This window comes from Chenopodium quinoa, unplaced genomic scaffold (genome assembly GCF_001683475.1).
Source record: "Chenopodium quinoa cultivar QQ74 unplaced genomic scaffold, ASM168347v1, whole genome shotgun sequence".
NCBI lineage: Eukaryota > Viridiplantae > Streptophyta > Magnoliopsida > Caryophyllales > Amaranthaceae > Chenopodium > Chenopodium quinoa.
In genome coordinates, this window is record NW_018743033.1 from 2099475 (window position 1) to 2117782 (window position 18308).

The 18308-nt window shown below is 33.1% G+C and overlaps 2 protein-coding genes across 6 annotated transcripts; one reads left to right on the plus strand and one right to left on the minus strand.

Annotated features, from left to right (window-relative positions):
- The first annotated feature begins 2189 nt into the window (after nt 1–2189).
- Nucleotides 2190–4473, plus strand: LOC110730572 (50S ribosomal protein L34, chloroplastic-like). The gene is made up of 2 exons (XM_021910397.1): nt 2190–2465; nt 4100–4473. The coding sequence occupies exons 1-2, from the start codon at nt 2270–2272 to the stop codon at nt 4360–4362; spliced, it is 459 nt and encodes a 152-aa protein (XP_021766089.1). The 5' UTR covers nt 2190–2269; the 3' UTR covers nt 4363–4473.
- Nucleotides 4474–5149: 676 nt separating this feature from the next.
- On the minus strand, nt 5150–18304 carry LOC110730571 (uncharacterized protein YNL011C-like). Of its 5 annotated transcripts, none has more exons than XR_002513090.1 (14): nt 17050–18304; nt 14629–14745; nt 14046–14178; nt 13562–13658; nt 12473–12516; nt 12176–12332; nt 10555–10626; nt 9763–9846; nt 9287–9388; nt 8533–8580; nt 8199–8324; nt 7089–7181; nt 5705–5850; nt 5150–5591 (listed from the first exon to the last, which is right to left on the minus strand). XR_002513090.1 is itself a non-coding variant. In XM_021910394.1 (13 exons), exons 1-13 carry the CDS (start codon nt 17279–17281, stop codon nt 5840–5842), a joined length of 1302 nt encoding a protein of 433 aa, XP_021766086.1. In that variant the 5' UTR covers nt 17282–18304; the 3' UTR covers nt 5150–5839. The 5 variants fall into 5 exon arrangements, 3 of the variants coding, with proteins under 3 accessions (XP_021766086.1, XP_021766085.1, XP_021766087.1); XR_002513091.1 differs by having other exon boundaries at nt 5701–5850; XM_021910394.1 differs by having other exon boundaries at nt 5150–5850; nt 7103–7181.
- Nucleotides 18305–18308: the final 4 nt, after the last annotated feature.

Sequence of the window (18308 nt, forward strand, 5' to 3'; positions counted from 1 at the left end):
TGAGACAAATCTAACAATATACCACTTGATAAGTATATATATTTTTTTATTTGAACAAAATCAATTCATTAATAAAAAGCCATCCGACATCTACAAATGAAATTTAAATTAACAAATACATAAAATTGAATCAAATAAAAGTTTTCTTTACCAAAACTACGATCGTTGAAAAGATCTTGCAATGTGTTACATCCTTCGCACAGATCGCTAAAAAATGCAGCCTTTTCGGAGAGACGGTCTAACGATTTGTTGTAGTCGTCAGAATGATTATTATGTGATTTGCATGAATGCATTTGAGAATTCGACAACCGTTACGATTCCGAACAAAAGTTTACCAACGAACTGATAATAGGGCAAAGGATGGTTACTTTTTTGACAAGCCCTGACACACAAATAAACCCTAATGAAAAACAAACAACTAAACTAACAAAAATTAACGACTCCACCATAGGGAGACGACGAATAACTCGTGTAGATTTATTGAAACCTAAAATGCAAGGCTATAGAAAAACAAGATTAAAGGGTTGGAAATAGTCTAATTTCCGAAAAAAATTAGACTATTTCCGGCCTAAACGGCCAAAAATTTATAAACCCTAGAAGAGAAAAGGAGATAGGAGAGAGGAGAAGATAAGTATATATTTTGTCGAGTTGGATTCGAAGTCTAAGAAGACCTCTGAATTGGAGTTGGATTTAGATTATATTTTCTGGAATTTGGCTCGAATATTTTTCCAATAAGTCTTAGTGCAGCTAGAATAGCTGCACAACTGTCTAAAAAAAAACATGTCATAAAAAAATATGAACACATAAAAATAAATGAAGATTCAGTAATAAAAAATGAAGATATAAAAAAAATGAACATTTAGTACTTAAAAAGTGAACATGTTAAAAAAATGATAATTTTGTATTAAAATAAACATGATAACCATAAAATTGTTTGGCCACGACCTTAAAAATAAAAATTTAGAGTAAAAATAATTATGAAACCGTAAAAAAAAAGAGCCTTTATTAATAAAAAATGAACATGCATGTCAAAAATAATTATAAACATTAGTATATTAAAAGTGAGAATTTATCATACAATAATAGAAGAGTTGGACCACACCTAATAAAATGAAAATTTCATAAAAATATATGAACATATTAAAGAAAATGAACATTTAGTAATAAAAAAAATGAACACGTGAAAAAAAATTATGAACATTTAGTAATTAAAAATGAACATGATTTTCTTATATCCATATAAATTCAAATTCATTGTATATAATTATTAAGGGAAAATAAAGATAAAATAAATCATTAAAATATTTTCAGTTTTATGTAATAAATGTTCATTTTTATTGTACTAAATGTTTAATTTGAAAGTACACCGTGTTCATTTTTTTCCCAAAAATTATACACAAATATTAGCAACTCAATTAAAAAAATCAAAATTCATAATAACAAACAAATTAAAGATGCAACAACTCAATAGTTCATCACAAAAACTCATTAATTAAATTAATATTCATAAAAAATTAAAAAATTCAGTTGAAATAGTCTAATTCACTAGATTCATCAAAAAGTCAATTGAAATTCATCAAATTCCTTAAATTGAAATTCACCAATTATAAAATCAAAAAAATCAATTACAAATTCAGCCCAAATCTAACATAGTTAAAACTAATTAATAATCAACAACACAAAAATCAACCTGTATTGATGATCTCTTTTGAATAGCAACCAAATCCATAATAATGTAGAAAACAAAGGAAAAAGAAAATGGTGATGATCGCGACGAAGATGATGGAGAATGCTACAATGGTGAGGAATTGGAGAATATCCAAAGTAGGAGGATGAAGAAGTTTAAAGATTGAAGGAAAGTGAGGTAAGAAAGAAAATTTACTTATAAGGAAAGGAAAAAAAAAAAAAAAAAAAAAAAGAGGAGAGAGAAAATTAATGGAGGTACGGAAGAAAAAGAGAGAGAGGTAAATATAAAGAAGGGTTGAAAAAACTTATGTTTGTTTTTGAAGTACTATATGTTCATATATGTGGTTGTTGTAGCTAGCTTAACTGCACAAGTGTGTAGCTAAAAATTCGTGTGTAGAAATTACACCAACATGACTATACCATCACATTGTAACCCATTTCAAAATTGGCCCAATAGCACAAAATTTATCAGAGCCCAGCAATAATAGACTCGATAAGGTTCCCTCTTCACAATCCTTACTCCTTGCAAAGATAAGAAACTTAGAAATTTCAATTCAATAACAAGAAAAAGGAGATAGCAAAAATGGCGACGCTTTCATTGCTATCAACTGGTGCAGGAGCGGCCATAACCAAGATTACTCCTTCAGCTTCCCTCACTTTTCTCACTGGTTCAAGAATACCCACTAAAGGTGTTTCCTTTAATGGCGGTTCAACTCGTTCTGGGTCACTCCATTGCTCTTTTTTGGCTCCTTCATCTTCTCTCTCTTCCTCTTTTTCAGGTGTTTTTACTTGCCTTTTCTTAATTATTTTGCACTTCTAATTATAATTTGTTTCAATTAACCAATAATTTGTTAAATGGGTATGTAAATTTTTTTGGGCGCTTTTGTTTGTGGATTGGGAATTGCGTGTAATTTTTTATGTATTGTTGAGTCGATGTCAGCTAGCATAGTTGGTATAGTTTAGTGTAGTATCGAAGCTTGAATCTCGTCCACATCATTGCCATTTGTGATTCTCTCTACACCAACAAGATATGAAGTATAACACATAGTGAGAATTAGGTGCTATTTACCTTTGTGTGTTTAACAGGTTTAGCCTAAAATGTAGTAATGCAAGTGTGATATTATTATGATTTTTTTGGGTACTTTGAAACGATGAATTAGGCAATGCACAAGATAATAGAAGATAAGATGAAAATTAACCATCTTTTTTGGTTATTAATTGCATTTTTTTCTCTTGCAATTGATAATAGAAGATAAGATGAAAATTAAGCTACTATTTGCTTATTAGTGTAGATAGGATGGATAGAGTATGGCCTTCTTCTTGGATGAATTTGATGTGATTGAGTGTCGTATAATAAGTTTTGAAGGACTTAGTTTGGGTAATAATGTAATACAGGTTGCAATCAAAATTTTGAATAGCAATGCAATCCTTCTGAAGTATCAACTACTCTTATAGTCACATTCATCAGTTTACAGGCTTATTTGATGATACTGTATGTTTGAAAGAGGCATTTTGTTGTGACTTGTGAGTTTTCCTCAATTGATCATTTTGCTTGGATGAAAATCGCTATTATAGCATATTTGTTTGAGATCCTGTTCCTCAAGGGACACCTCTGAGGTAAGTTCCTTGGTGGATGTCTGGTGTCCCAGCCGGTCAGGAAACATCTTCAGATCAATTCATTCATGGAACAAAAAATATGTGATTGCTTAGTGAATGTCAAAGTTTGTATGGATCGGCTTCTTAGATGCTCGAAATTTGATTTCTTTGTTTACTAAACAAATGTTTTCTACAGTCCTACTTACCACCAGAGATGGTTCAGTATCAACCTCACAGGCAGCTAACTAGGAAGCTCAGCTATACCAGACAAATCTTCTGCATTACACACCCTACTTAGAAAAAGGTTGTCTGTGGAGGAAAATTTAGTGTATTAGTATTCATTTATATAACAGATCCATTATCTCTTCCAATTGGATCAATCTCAATGTTTCCAATTTGATGAATTTAGTGTGTTGTTTTCAGACAGGCTTAGAAACAATTGCCATCTTTTCCCAAAAGAAAATTGCTTCCAAGTTGCTAATAGCTGTATGAAGGTATAAATTATTTTGATACTTAAGGAGGTACCGAGTACATAAGAAGGTTCATTTAGGACATAAGGAAAGTTAAAGCAGCGTTTAAGAGCTCGACCTCTCTAGTCTGCTTTCGCCTTTTGGAACTGTATAAATGAAGTGACACATTGATTAGCTTCTCTGTTTGCACAAACGATGGTTTAGTAGTGAATGTTCAAATACTCAATTGACCAAAGTTTGCTTAGAATTACACTGTTAATGTCAATTTTTATGGAATATTTGCACATCCCTGATTAGCCTGCATTCAATGGGATGATTTACTGTGAATGTCTTTTTGTTAATTACAGGATTGTCCTTGGGATTGGACTTAGCATCAAACGTTGGAGTAGGTACTGATAGATGCCACCGATTCGTGGTGAGGGCTGGGAAGGCAGCTCTTTGTCAAACCAAGAGGAACAGATCTAGGAAGTCATTGGCTCGGACACATGGTTTTCGACTGAGAATGAGCACCACTAGTGGAAGAGCTGTGTTAAAGTGTAGACGTGCAAAGGGACGCAAAATTCTCTGCACCAAGACAAACCCAAGCAGCGGGAAACGAGTCAGTACTTAAATATGAGTATTTAAGGGTGTATATTTTTGTGCCTGTAAACTTGGTTTATTCTCAAACTATTTCTTGTAAACTTGTCCTCTGAATATGAAGCTTTTTGTTCTCCTTTTGTCAGTTCATGCTTCCCTCATTCCAAGGCAGATGTGGAATGTTCCAACTATGGAAGGAAAGAGATTTAAAAAAAAAAAAAAAAAAAAAAAAAAAAACTTGTTTAACAGGTTACAGGTCATAAGGATTGTTAGGTGAAGATTAGGGGTAAAGGTAGGATTGTTCTGGGAAGACCAGTAAAAGGTGAGATTATTTACTTCCATTTTTCCAAAAAAAAAAAAATGGTAAAGCAAGTCATTACCATAAAAAATCGTAATTATTTAAGAGTACAAGTTTGTCATTGGATATAAAAAATGCAACTACATACAATTGCATTTTTTAATTACATTTTAGGACCTTATGCATGTATATAAACATTAAACACATGTCTTATTACAATGCCCAAACTCCAATATTTCTCTAGTCTTGACACGAGGAAGTCCTAATACATCACTGTTAGACACAAGCAAAATTACATAACAGCCTTTCATACTACTAGAAGACCTAATAGTACTACTCAGATATTTTTTTAAGTACTTCTAAGAATGTCTTTTTTACTATTGGAAATTTTGCCTCTCGATAGTACTCTCAAAATGTCATTATTACAAAATTGTCTTTGTTATGTATTATTTGTTTGTGTCTAACAATGATGTATTAAGACTTTCTCGTCTTGACACCATCATACTAATTCAACTACATCGACTGAGAAACAAAGGACAATCACCTATCACTGAATTGAGCATTTATGCAAATATACTCCGTATCAACTATCAAGCAAACTAATAGCTTGCATCAAGAATTCTAGGTAAATGAGAGATGATCAAGGGTAAATGAGAATTCTAGGTAAAGAATGAACATCCTAATTACAACAAATGGTACTTTATAAAGTTGCACTTTTCCCGTGGAATAGCCTATACAGTGTTGCAGATACACTGGCTCACTGCTTGCAAAGTTGCAATACAGCTTGCCAGTTCCTCAGACGATCCCAGATTAGCTGTTACCCGTACAAGTTAAAATCTGGGACAGCAAAAAATATATTCATCCTTCTCTAAAAGCTTCTCACTCAAATGCATACCAAAAAATAAAGTCCCTGCCTCTGAATGCCAAAATATAGCAACTTGCAGCTCAAACAATGCCATAGCAACCTAAATATTAGTCATGATCAAAGATATATCAGCAGAGTCACTGAACATGAAATGAGCAAACTATTTTTCATCGACTTGATAAAACTATAAATCTCATGATGAATGATACATGCCTCAGTAAGCCCTCCAACTAATGGGGTTAAATGTTACTTCCCATAACATTGAGCTAGGGCCTCAGTATATCAGCCAATGTTTGAATTAATGAGTTGGGGTCAAAGGTTATACCAACTTTTGGATCCTCCAATGAATCAACGGTGACCTGCCAAAAAAGAAAGGATAAAAACCTAAGCTAGGATTGCGCAAGAGATCTTAAGGTAAACAGATTCCAGCAATAGCCAATAACAAATATGAGTAATTGGCATGCTTACAGCTACCCTCGACTCGAACCCTCAATTTTGCAAAACAGGATGATAAATGTACAATTAATATACAAGTGCACTGGCAAAAGTAATTTGGATTCCGTGAGCCAACAAAGCTCCATACCACTCCAAAAAAAATTAAACTACTCCACACATAATAACATTTTTCTCATGATTAAATTTCCTGCATAAACCTGCACCATTAAGGCAACCTTTGCAAGATAGATGTCGCCTGCTATAGAGTAATGATAAACAATGTATTATGGATTTGTGATGGATCCTCATATACTCAGAATCAATTTTACAAAATTATTCTATTCAATATAGAGGCACATTATCCCTTTACTCATACTCCGTCTCTTTTCGTTTACCCTACTTTCTTTTTTGGACTGTCCCTTTTGAGTTTTCCTGATACTCCTTTCACTTTCACAACATTGGTCCCACTAATTTTGTGTCTCATTAACTACACCCAACCAAAAATTAAAACAGTAAAAAAAAAAAAACCCCCAATGGGGCAAACAAATGGGGAAGGAGGGAGTAATTTAGGATAAGACACAATTAAAAGAACTTTTATTATACTCGGAATATCCTTACACTCTCTACTATTCAATATTTTAAAGACCATCTTCTAGAGTAATTTAAAACTTCAACTGTTTTGCAAAAAAATGGAATTTTACGGACATATAAAAAAAAAAAAACGTATATGTAGCTAATTTTTCCTGATGGAGGAAGTGTTCGCTGTAAATAGTGTTTCCAGCTTCTATAAAGGAGAGGCAAATAGCAAAGATATTGCAGCTAGAAAAAAAGGTAAAACAACTTTGATGATAGGTGCCCACTATGTGATGACACACAGTATCATCTAAATCAATGAATTTTCAAATCTTGAAAATCTCTCAGATAAATAATCTACTCATAATAAACTCTGGGACAGCTTCTTCATATGTGTGCAAGATTTTGAAGCACCTTCATCTTTTGGGGGGCAGGGAGAATGAGGGGGAGGGGGAGAGGGAGAGGGAGAAATATCAATTAGAAACCAGTTAATTGCAGGTGAGCCCACTTTAAATGCTATAATCTGCTTAGTGCTTGCATAGTGCTCAGTGCTCATTGCAAGATGCTCTAATAATATAAGATAGCTTACCACATTTAATATACCTTGGTCCTTCAAGGCATTTAAATCCACTGGGATTTTACCATTTTTGGGCACCAAAATTGTATTTACATAAGCACTTGGCTGCACAAAAGAACCAATATTATTACAAGGGAGTACTTTCAAGGGTATATGATCATATATTACATAAATAATTGTAGGTTGTTATAGATCAAGTAGTCACTTTTGAACCAAAAACATCATATTTGTGTTTATTTTAACGTCCAGCAAAAATGAACTTTCAGAAAACATATATGATTCCAATCAAGCAGGACTGAACAAGAACTTCTAAGTGAAATTTTAAATAATTTCTTTTTGTTCACAATTTCATATTTTTATTTCATTTTCTTCAACCAACACAGATACCGTATGGAAATGATACCACAAACTTATAGGGAACAATCTTTTTTATACTTATCTCACTGAGAAAAATTTGTTCAAGAAAAGGTTCAGAACTTCATATCAATGAAAATCCTACACAAATGCTCCTTTAAGTTGAGGGAAAGACATGGTTGGTCAAGATGAGGTGTGACAAGGGTCTGCAGAACAATTATTTTAATTCTCAAATAGTAATGTCACAGTCATCCGATCAAAACAACCTTGTAGAACATTCAAGACTTACCATATAAGAGAAAGTTTGTTACATGCATATAATCATGTATTTGAAAATATCTCAGTATGGAAGTTTTGGTAATTTTTATCATATTAATTTGGTCAAAGCTTAAGTGAAAACAATGAAACTTAAGAGGAATCTCCTATTATTCTGTAAAATCCCACATAGTCCCATGATATCATATGAGTATCCAACTTCTCCTAGTTAATCAGTTCTTGAAAAAATTAAGTTTTAGTGGCAACTCTCACTATTAGTAACACCCTACCTAGTCCCATGATGGAAACCCAAAATTTAGACAGCAGCCATATGCAAACCGAAAAGGTTGAACAACTTAAAATAAACCTATTGACAGAGCTTGTACTAATACCACAAAATAAATAAGGATCAACAATTATACGTAAGGTTCATCCTTTTGACTTTCACCAAAGAATGATTAAGCAAGAGAAGATAATATGCAATAATGTTGTATAACACATTCACACACTTACAAGATTATTAAGGCAATATTTGGAATTTCCATAAGTTCTATTTAGAGCATCAGTGATTGCAGTCACAAAGCATGAAGCTGAGAATCCACTTGTTTCTCGATCATGTGTCCCATTTAACAAAAGTATCTGCACACAAATAACAAAATTCAGCACCTAAACCAAAACGTACAGCCAGCATCAACAGTTAAGCACTCCAATAGACCAATACTTGTGGGGGGGGGGGGGAGGAGGGGGATACTGCAAATGCTTTAATCAGAAAATCTCACAACCACAAGCATTGATTTCTTGCATTACTGCAAGTTGTAAGAGGTATCAATTCTGAGATAAATCATACCTTAGGACAAGCCCTTGAGGAAATGATTTCCCCTATCCCATTCAAAACCTACATAAAGCAATGCCTGATATAAGAGAAGAGATCAGAAAGCTGACACCAAAATTAAAAATAAAGTCATCAACAGCATATAAGAGAATAACCATGCAGAATATTGCTTCTTTTTCTGGCATTTTCATTGAAACAGGAAATTATTGTATATACTGGACTTTTAGTGTCCTTTTTACCAAGAAAAGACTACATGTTTAATATAAAATAATCAGTATCATCAGTGAGTTCATTAACAGCTGACTGTCAGCATCGTAGCCACCATCCCAACTTTATAAAAAAGAAAGATGGTAAATGCAACAAGAATTCCATGTAGTTGGAACTTGGAACCAAATAAAAAGCAAAAAAAATGAGCCAATATACCACCACATTTTGTGGAAGTTAAAGATTACACCATGTAAGAACTGACAATAACATTAAAAAAATCAGACATTCTTTTGGTCAAGACACAATTTGTTAGCATCATGTAAGCTCACACATGGTTCTTAATCAATTGTGGAATCACGCAAATTCAATTGTGAGGCAACATGCAGCAGATTCTCCATGTTCTGGCTTACTCCAGCTATGCATTTAATACATACTGAATGAGAAACTTGGAACACATAATACCACAAACTGACCAGCAGTAAAATGCAATTGTATGTGTATATTAAGTTATTAAAATGGACAGTATATCACAAACAAGCTGAAGCTTATGTAAATAATTTACCAATGAAGGGCAGATGGATGTAAAAAGAGATCCCATGGCATAAACGATACAATTAACACTGTGTAACTGGTCGAGGACAGCTGGATTTGGTGGAGGGAAGACCTGCCCTATACCAAGTAAATATCATTACAATAGTAAAATCCTTGCACTTCCATGGTTCAGATATGCATGACCCACTTATAATAAAAAATTACTGGAAAAAAAAAATCATTTCCATTTCAGCAAATAGTTGAATATCAAAAGTTAACAGCAAAGTAGTTAAATCTTTTAGTCAAAATAATGTAAAACAGGGATAATTGAATGTCGACAACAGTTTCAATCACAGATTGAAGAAATTGTGTATTTGTGTCAGGGTGGGAGATTTTATAAAAAGATGCACAAAGTTTATCATATGGAAATTGAGAACCAATCACCGTGAACCAACATGAAATCCCCTTCATAAGCAGGCAATGTAGTAGAATAAGAGTAGCAGTTACCTCATGCAACAAATTTTGCCCCTCACTTGACATGTAGAATACTCGCTTTATTCTTGATGGAAGTGCTTGAACAGAGCAGTAATTCTATTCACAAATAACAGTAGTTGACAAAAATAAGTTTTAGGCAGTCTTCTATAGCAGAAAAAATTAATCATGACTTTTTACAGTAGGTATTTTCAGCAGCTTTCTCTGTATAAGCATTTTAATAAATTAAGTCCAGTGCTATCAGACATCAAGAATACTGCCTTAATTGGCTTAATGTATCAAACCAAGACCGCAAATTAACTAAACCTCGCCTATTTGACGTTGTATGTCTTCTGTTTATTCTTAAGATATTCTGTCTAGGTATTCAGGTCAATTTGTATATAAAATCCGTTAACTAGAAAAAATGCTAATTTTGGTTGAAGTGCAGAGAACTGAGAAACAAAGAAATCTCTGGCGTATACATTTTATTAATGATGAGACGAGCATTTGATAAGAGCCAGTCCTGCTTCTTAAGCATATGTAACAAAAGCTTCTTCTGTTTTCAAACTATTTGTACAAGGGACAGAAATTAAAGTAGAGACAAAAAATCTATCTAAATCATAAATAAAGCAAATTTCATATTCATCCGACCACCAATATAAGGTTGTTAGGTTAACAATTTTGTTTTCTTCTTTTTTCTTTGGAAGGGGCAAGATTGAAACATTTTATTGATCAATCACTGAGATAAAGCTTTTTACATATTTTAATAAAGCACACATCTACTTCCAAAAACAAAAGAAACAGTTTGCCCATAATAACATTGTATACCTTATTTACAGGATCCATTAGTCCATTGGTTGGATGAGATATTTCATTTTGACCACGAATTGTTCTTCCATCCTTGTAATAAACATGAGAAAAAGAGAGAGCCATAGAGCAAAATTTATGTTAAAAAGGACCAACACCTTATAGGTTAATGCATACATATTACAGCATCAAACATCATCAATTATGACAAACAAATTAATTGCCAATGATCAAATTACATTCCAAGCAAACAGAGAGTTAAAAAATAATAATAAATAATAATAATAAATAAAAAAAAAAGAAGCAGCAAATTCACAAGAGAATCCATATCCAATATACTACAAGACAATAGATCGTACATTAATTTTGTGTAGACCAATAAAAAAATTGCCTACCAATAAGGATATTAGGCTATTTGATTTGTATTGTTAAGATAAAACCATAATTCCAATTCTTCCAAATGAATATTTACTATTTTAAATCTGTTTTAAATTGATCATATTAATGCCTTGTTTAACTCACCTCCAATAAATCTGTAGATATCACTTTAAATCAGTATTTGAAATGCTCTATCAGTCTAGCCAGTCACTTTCTTACTCTCACTACTTTGACATACAAACATGTCGAAGTGCCAGTGAATTCTGGCACAGTCCAAAAACAAGCATATGCCTGCCCCCGTATACTCAGCAAAAAAGGAAGGCCAAAGACTCGAAAAGGGTGGGTAGACATAATATAAGACCATATGAGATCATATATATACAAGTATATATGAAAGATTGTACAAGTAATTATTTAAAAAAGGGACTTTACATGTAGAATACTATATATTCCCCTGAAACTCTCAAAGGTACACAAAGATACAGATGGGTTTCTAACAGATTATTGTCTAAGCATGGGTTAGACTGTTAGAGTAAATGAAACAAAGAAATAACAGTGAGAACAAATGGATGAATTTGAAGAGCTTATTATTGATGGGACTCCATGGGAGCAGATCACTGAAAAACGACATTAATTCTAGAAGTAGCTATTTTTGTTTTCTTTTTTAAGAAATGATCAGTTCCTGTACTAAAAATTAAAAAAGACCCTAAGGAATCACAACAAAAACTGACGAACCTAAAGGCCACTTACTCCCCAGTCACACAGCCCTTCACTCAAAAAGAAAAATTTATAAGGGATAGAGGTATCCAATATCTTCCATAATGAGACCAAGGATCTTCACCAAACAACATAATGATCTCATTGATTATTATAAGCCATATTCAACCCCAGCTATCTCTTCATTATTATTTACCAGAAAATGCTTTTCCAAATAAAAAATAAAATCACCAAGAGCACAATGAAAGATATCCAACTTGATCAACAGGTATAGGATATAACTTTTTTAAGTTTTCAAGTATCTTGAGTTATTTCTTCAGGAATTAGGACTCCTTGTATAATTACAATTGTGTACCCTTAGCCAATCGCAGGCATTTATGCTTTGTAGAAACAACAATGCTCAAATTTACACTAGGCCCACCAAAAATGCAAGTAGAGCAACTCAATTCATGCGACAAATCCAACAGAGAGGAGATCCTCGATACAAAATGAGGAAATCATGTAACACTAGGAAAAAAAAAAAACCAAGCATTTATTATGATCATACCCACAGCTCACATCCCAGTGTCAATCTGTCATTGGTGGATATGACTGGGAGAACAAGACTTTCTTTAGGAATCTCTGATACACGTGAAAACAAAAATATTGCTGACTCTAGTGACTGGAAGAATATCCGGGCTCCCGCGAAGAAAAAATTTCCAATGCTGCAGCAAACAAATTTGGCTGAGTAAAATATCATATGGATCAACTAAAAACATAAACCACCAGTTGCCATGCTGTACCTGCAGATACTGAACAGAAGAAAGCTTAAGAATCTATGTCATTACTAAAGTGAAACTTGTACCTGCCATTGCTGAAACAGAATTTCGCTTCAGATCTCATGAGAATCTGCAAACATATTTTAAGAAATTTGAAACTGTATCATCATTAAAATATAAATAAACAACTACATCAATGTGTGTCATCAGAAAACTTTGACAAAACAGCAAAGGTGCTACAGAGAAATTAAACAAATCAAATGTAATATCCACATATTTACCAACGTCAGGGATATGAAGTGGCATGAACAATACATCATTTCGACAGACAATAAAATTATCACACACTAGACATCATGTCAAAGAAACTCTAAGTACAGCTATGTTTACTCTTATACATGGGTTGTGTTTTTACTATTAACACCATTTTTGTTGGAATAGATGAAGAAAGAGAAATTTATGAAAAATAAATAAATTAACAAATTAAGGAAATTCATAGAAGATAGTAGTATTGATGCAATTAAATCATCAAACCAATATTATGTTATTTATTTTCTCATAGATCACTTTAGTAATGTCCCTTAAGAAGTTATTATACTCTTTTACCAAAAAAGAAAATACAATGGGATCATTTCTATTATAATAGTTTTCAATAATATCAAAAAAAAAAAAAAAGAAATGTGTATTTCATTCGAATATTATACAGACAGATTCAATTTCAAAATACCTACAATTCGGAAACTGAGTTTCTAGCTGAAGCATGGTGTTCTAACAGACAAAATAAAATATAACTCTGTACTCAGTAGAACTGTTTCCCCTGGTGATATAATATACCAAATGCAATGTCCTCTATGTATTTTATAACTATAGCAATAATTCTTCACCTTCGCACTTCAATATTAAATATATGCCCTGCCAGTGAGAACATAGAAAGTGAAATGGATCATGGGAACTTGTGAATTGAAAGAGGTGGGGCACCGCACCGGGGGGAGGGGGGGGGTGTATGGTAAAACAACCTTTCGACTTTTAAACTTCTTAGAAGAAAAAATAAAAGAGACTGATTAGGATTCCCATCTCCCAAGTTTCATGGGCTACCTACAGGATTGGAGGCAATTGCCAACCTCAGTTAAGAACTAATTTCTGAATAAGGTTGTGTAGATAAGCATTCATTCTACCTGTTGCTGAAAGTAAACTAGAAAGGCTCGAATTGTTTCCCTATATGGTACTGATACTTCCTCCCATAGTGAATGCTCCCCTTCAACAATGTCATACCTGTCAAATACTTCAATTAGCATATTTATTGCTCTATTAAGCTCCAAGAAAATAATTGAGATTGACTTCAAAATAAAACAAGAGAACCTGTGTATAATAGACAGCCACTAAATTGCAGAATACTAGAAGGCACTAAAGTCAGGTTGCCGAAGACAAAACAAAGAAAACATAAAGAAGTAAAGGATTTATTCTAAAAAACGTAGATGTTCAGTTTATCAGCTATAACAATATGAAGCAATCATATTGGCGTAAATCAAAGGCTTAGGAATTTCAACAAGACACTGTTTATGAATTAATATCAGTTATAACTGATAATAAGAAATGCATTAGCAAGAGAAATAACTTGCATCATAGCTGATGATTCTACTGAGCAACTATCCATCATACCATTCTGATTTTGCATCTTTAGCATGTAGAGCTAAACGGTGACCTAATAATTGTCTAACAGCAAGAGCCTCTGCAGTACTTTCGTCAGAGAGCCTCAAACATCTTGATCTTATGTCTCCAACGGCTGGACCACCTTCACAATTCAAATACCTTATCTTAACATAAGAGAGATAATGATTTGACGAGTATAGACATAATTTCATCATTATACAAGCAACCATTACCCAACATCAACTCATTTTACTTATCACATTACATGTATACACTGCTAATCACATAAAAGAACATGCCGAAATATGGGCATGCTGGGAGTTTACCGATCTTTCTTTGACCTCAAATCTTGATACACAAACACAATCAGACTCTTTTTTCTCCTTTATGGGACTTAATAGGACATTTTACTTGATCTTGTAAATTAATTAGCATAAGTTACTGTTTCACAAACAAATGGCGACCATACGCTGAACCTCAAGATTCTAGATTGAATCTAATGGATTAAATATTCACTTTACAAGTAAAAATCTCACTTGGAATAGGAATATAACAACTTGGAATAATTGCAGCTATGAGCTGAATACCATACCAAGCACACGGACGATCTCAGCTGTACTTCCTCCATCATCAGAAACAGGAAGAACATGTGCAACACGAGTTGTCAGCTTTTTCAGCTCCTCCACTACCCCATTAAAGGCAGTGCCCCCTACAGCATTTCAAAAGACAATGAAAGGGGTAACAAACGACATTTAAGAAGAAGCAAACATTTAACGGACAAACATGTACACATCAAATATGTACAGAAGTAACATATGAATATATGATAGCATTAACCCTAATGCATATAGTAAGGCTCCCAACTAGGATAGGATAAGGTTGTTAAGATGTACACAAGCTAAACCCCTACAATTGCAAGTAAGTCCTTTAACATTCACCTTATATATAAAATAAAAAAGCGGATAATTTCATGAAACTATTGATATACAAGACAACCATCTTCGTACTATATCACAAAAAATAAAACTGAGTGACAGCTTAGAAGGGTATTTGATAATAGATTTTTACTGTCTAAAGTTGAAAATCTATTAATTCAAACTCCCTTCAACTATGTGGAAGATGGGCAGGCAAAAGATGAATTTTGTTGGCCACAAAAGTCTTGATGTAAAATACTTGATAATGTGACTTTCGACAAAATAGATAGATAGCCAACTGCATTAGAACTGAAAACACTGCAATAGCACTAATGTTAAAGAGCAAGAACCCTCAAAATCAGCAGAAAAAGCTCAACTTTATACCAGTAGCCATGTTCAGACAAAAACTAATGTTCAACAGTCAAGTAATTCGTAAACGTGTTTGCGTGCACGATCTAAACTAGGTGTAGCTGTATATTTATGATTCAAAAAATCCCTAACAGTCTTTGAGCCATACAAAGTACAATGACATCAGAAAGCTCACACATTTATGGTTTTAACTAGTCAGGATAATAAAATTATATATTGACCCGAACACTCACAATCATATAAGACAAAACTTAAATGCATTTCATTATCAGTATCACTCTAATTAAAAGTGTTTACTTGATATGCAGCTACTTCTATGTTACCTTGGACATCCATTCACTATTGTGGACAAAAAAATTCACAAAATGCATTTTCTCATTAAATCATACTTCAACTGATTCAATGGTAATTAGTACCTTTTGCCACTAGGAATGAAAGCAGAACACTAGATGATCGATTGAAGGGTATAGGGTAAAGCTAAAGCTGCTGAAGGTTGTGGAATAGCAAAGTTATACTAGGTCTTGTAAGAGCAGGAAGTTGCATCAGTAAGACATATAAATGCCTTTTAGTATGCCAACCTTCGAAAATTTTTCTTCTAGCCAGCAAGGTATAATCAGACAGTGTTTTAGCAAATTACTACATAAGGTGATGCATTGAAGTACTTGTATATCAACAAAAACAAGAAATGACTACTACACAGGATCAACTAGCTTTACAGTAAACAAACAAAATTGGCCCTGTTTGGCAATTAGTAGTACATAACTTGTTGTATTAGCTGATTATATTAGTTGTTTGTGCAGAAGGGTTTGGTTAATAGATGTAATTTGATAACAACTTTATTGTGTAAAATGACCAACAAACCTCTCTTCCAATCCTCAATCAAATACCCCCATTAGAGGCTTGGACTAGTAAAATGTTGCTCCAAACCTCTTTTTGTTCATCACTCGTAATTGCCAGGATTTGGGAGAAATTCATTACTTCCTAAGTAACACTCCTTATAAAATTAGTCTTGACTTGAGAAGTTCACAATTCACAATACTCCATTCCAAAGCAAGTATCTTAAGACTAGGCAAACCATTCAAAAATTGCCAGTCATTGCACAAGTATTCAAACAAACCAAATAAGCAAAATTCGCATTAGGAGTCAATATCGGCTTATAATAGTGCACTGAAACTTTTAACTTTCAAGGGACTAAGGATACATAATTAAAAAACTAAATGAAGCGAACAGATAATAAGGGTGCATACTGCATTCTTTTCCTCAATCGACCCAACACTATTACACCAACAACACACAACACCATCAACCAAAGTGGTAAAATTAGGAATGTTACAAATCGATCCTCGACGATAAAAGCATACAATAAAACCTTTGAGAAGCTGAATTTTCTCAAAATTTCAGCATATATATACAAATTTTTATAACACTAGTGAGTCTCCTACACTCTCATTCCCTTCTCAATTCCAATAATTTGAAAATGGGTCATACATCAATAACTATAATCACACAAATCCCACAAATTTCGCGGCAAATTTCAATCATATATCAAATTAAACATTACATCCACTGTAATAAAGCAAGATAACATTGCAAAGCGCAATAACTATATACTCCATCAATCAATCCAAATATCACATTACTAGTTCAAATTACACGATCAACGTATCTATAAATCCCGTCACAAGAAGTATTAAATAAACTACAAAGAGAGAAGGGGAGAGAAAACTTACCAGAAAAAACAAGTAGAGAAGGTGGAGAAGTGGTAGAAGATTGGGAAGGAGAAGGAGAAGTTGAAGAGGAAGCCATTAATAGAGGAGATTGAGAATTAGAAGAGAAAGTGCATTTGAATCTAGTGGGATTGCTAGAAATGGTGGATTTGAAGTGGAACGAAGAAGGTAGGAAAGGTAAAGGATTGCAAAGGAGAGAGAGTGAAGGGGAAGGTCCTAACAAAGTGTCCGCCATTTTTATGTGAAAATTAAGGTTGGTTCACTTCAATAGTTTTGCATACCCCCAACTATTTGGGAGCTCGGATAACGCTCGTGTCCTGTGCTATTCTCATTTAGGGTCACAAGTTCTTTTGAAAATTTTATACAAAGTAGTTGTTAAAAACGGACCTGACTTCGATTCATACTCGATTAATGGATGAAATTGGTAACATGTATTCTTAATCGAACCCGATTCTATATTAGTTACTCCCTCTGTTTCGTATTAATCGCTACACTTTGCTTTTACATCTGTTTCATATTAATAGTAACACTACTATATTTGGAAAGTACCCACCATTATTTTATAATTTTTCTCTCCCACTAACCCCACTCTCACAATATTGTATTATTTCTCTTTACTACCGACCCCACTTATACTACTTTTTTTATTATTTTTCTCTCCTACCAACAATACGTTATATTCCCTCCGTCCCAATATATAGTTCATGTTTGCGTTTTTTCACGGTATTTAAGAAATGAGAGGAGAAAGTGGAAAAAAATTTAGACAAAAGTACAAGGCAATTGAATAATTTAAGGAGAAAAAAGTGAAAAGTTCAATTATAGACAAAAGTTAGAGAGAGAAAGTAGAAAAAAGTACAAGGCAAGTGGATAATTTGACGGTAAATTAGGAAGTTCAATGAATAAAGTTAAAAATAATGAGGACATAATAGTCTTTACATACTATCCAAAAACAAAAACAAGAACAAAACTTTGGATCTCCAAAATAGGAAAATAGGAACTGTAAAAAAAATAAATAAATAAAAAACAAAAAAAGACACCTCTTTTAGACCCTAACCCTATAAATTTTCTTAAACTTTATGAACACCCTAGTGTTGCGATTAATACGAAACGGAAGGAGTAGTAATCATCTGACATGTTTTATGATCCAAACTAAAACTTGCAACTGATCTAACATTATTGACAGCTAATTTCACCAAACCCGTTATAGACTTATAGATGTTGTTTTCATTGATTTTAAAATATAAACACTTTTAATCATTCCC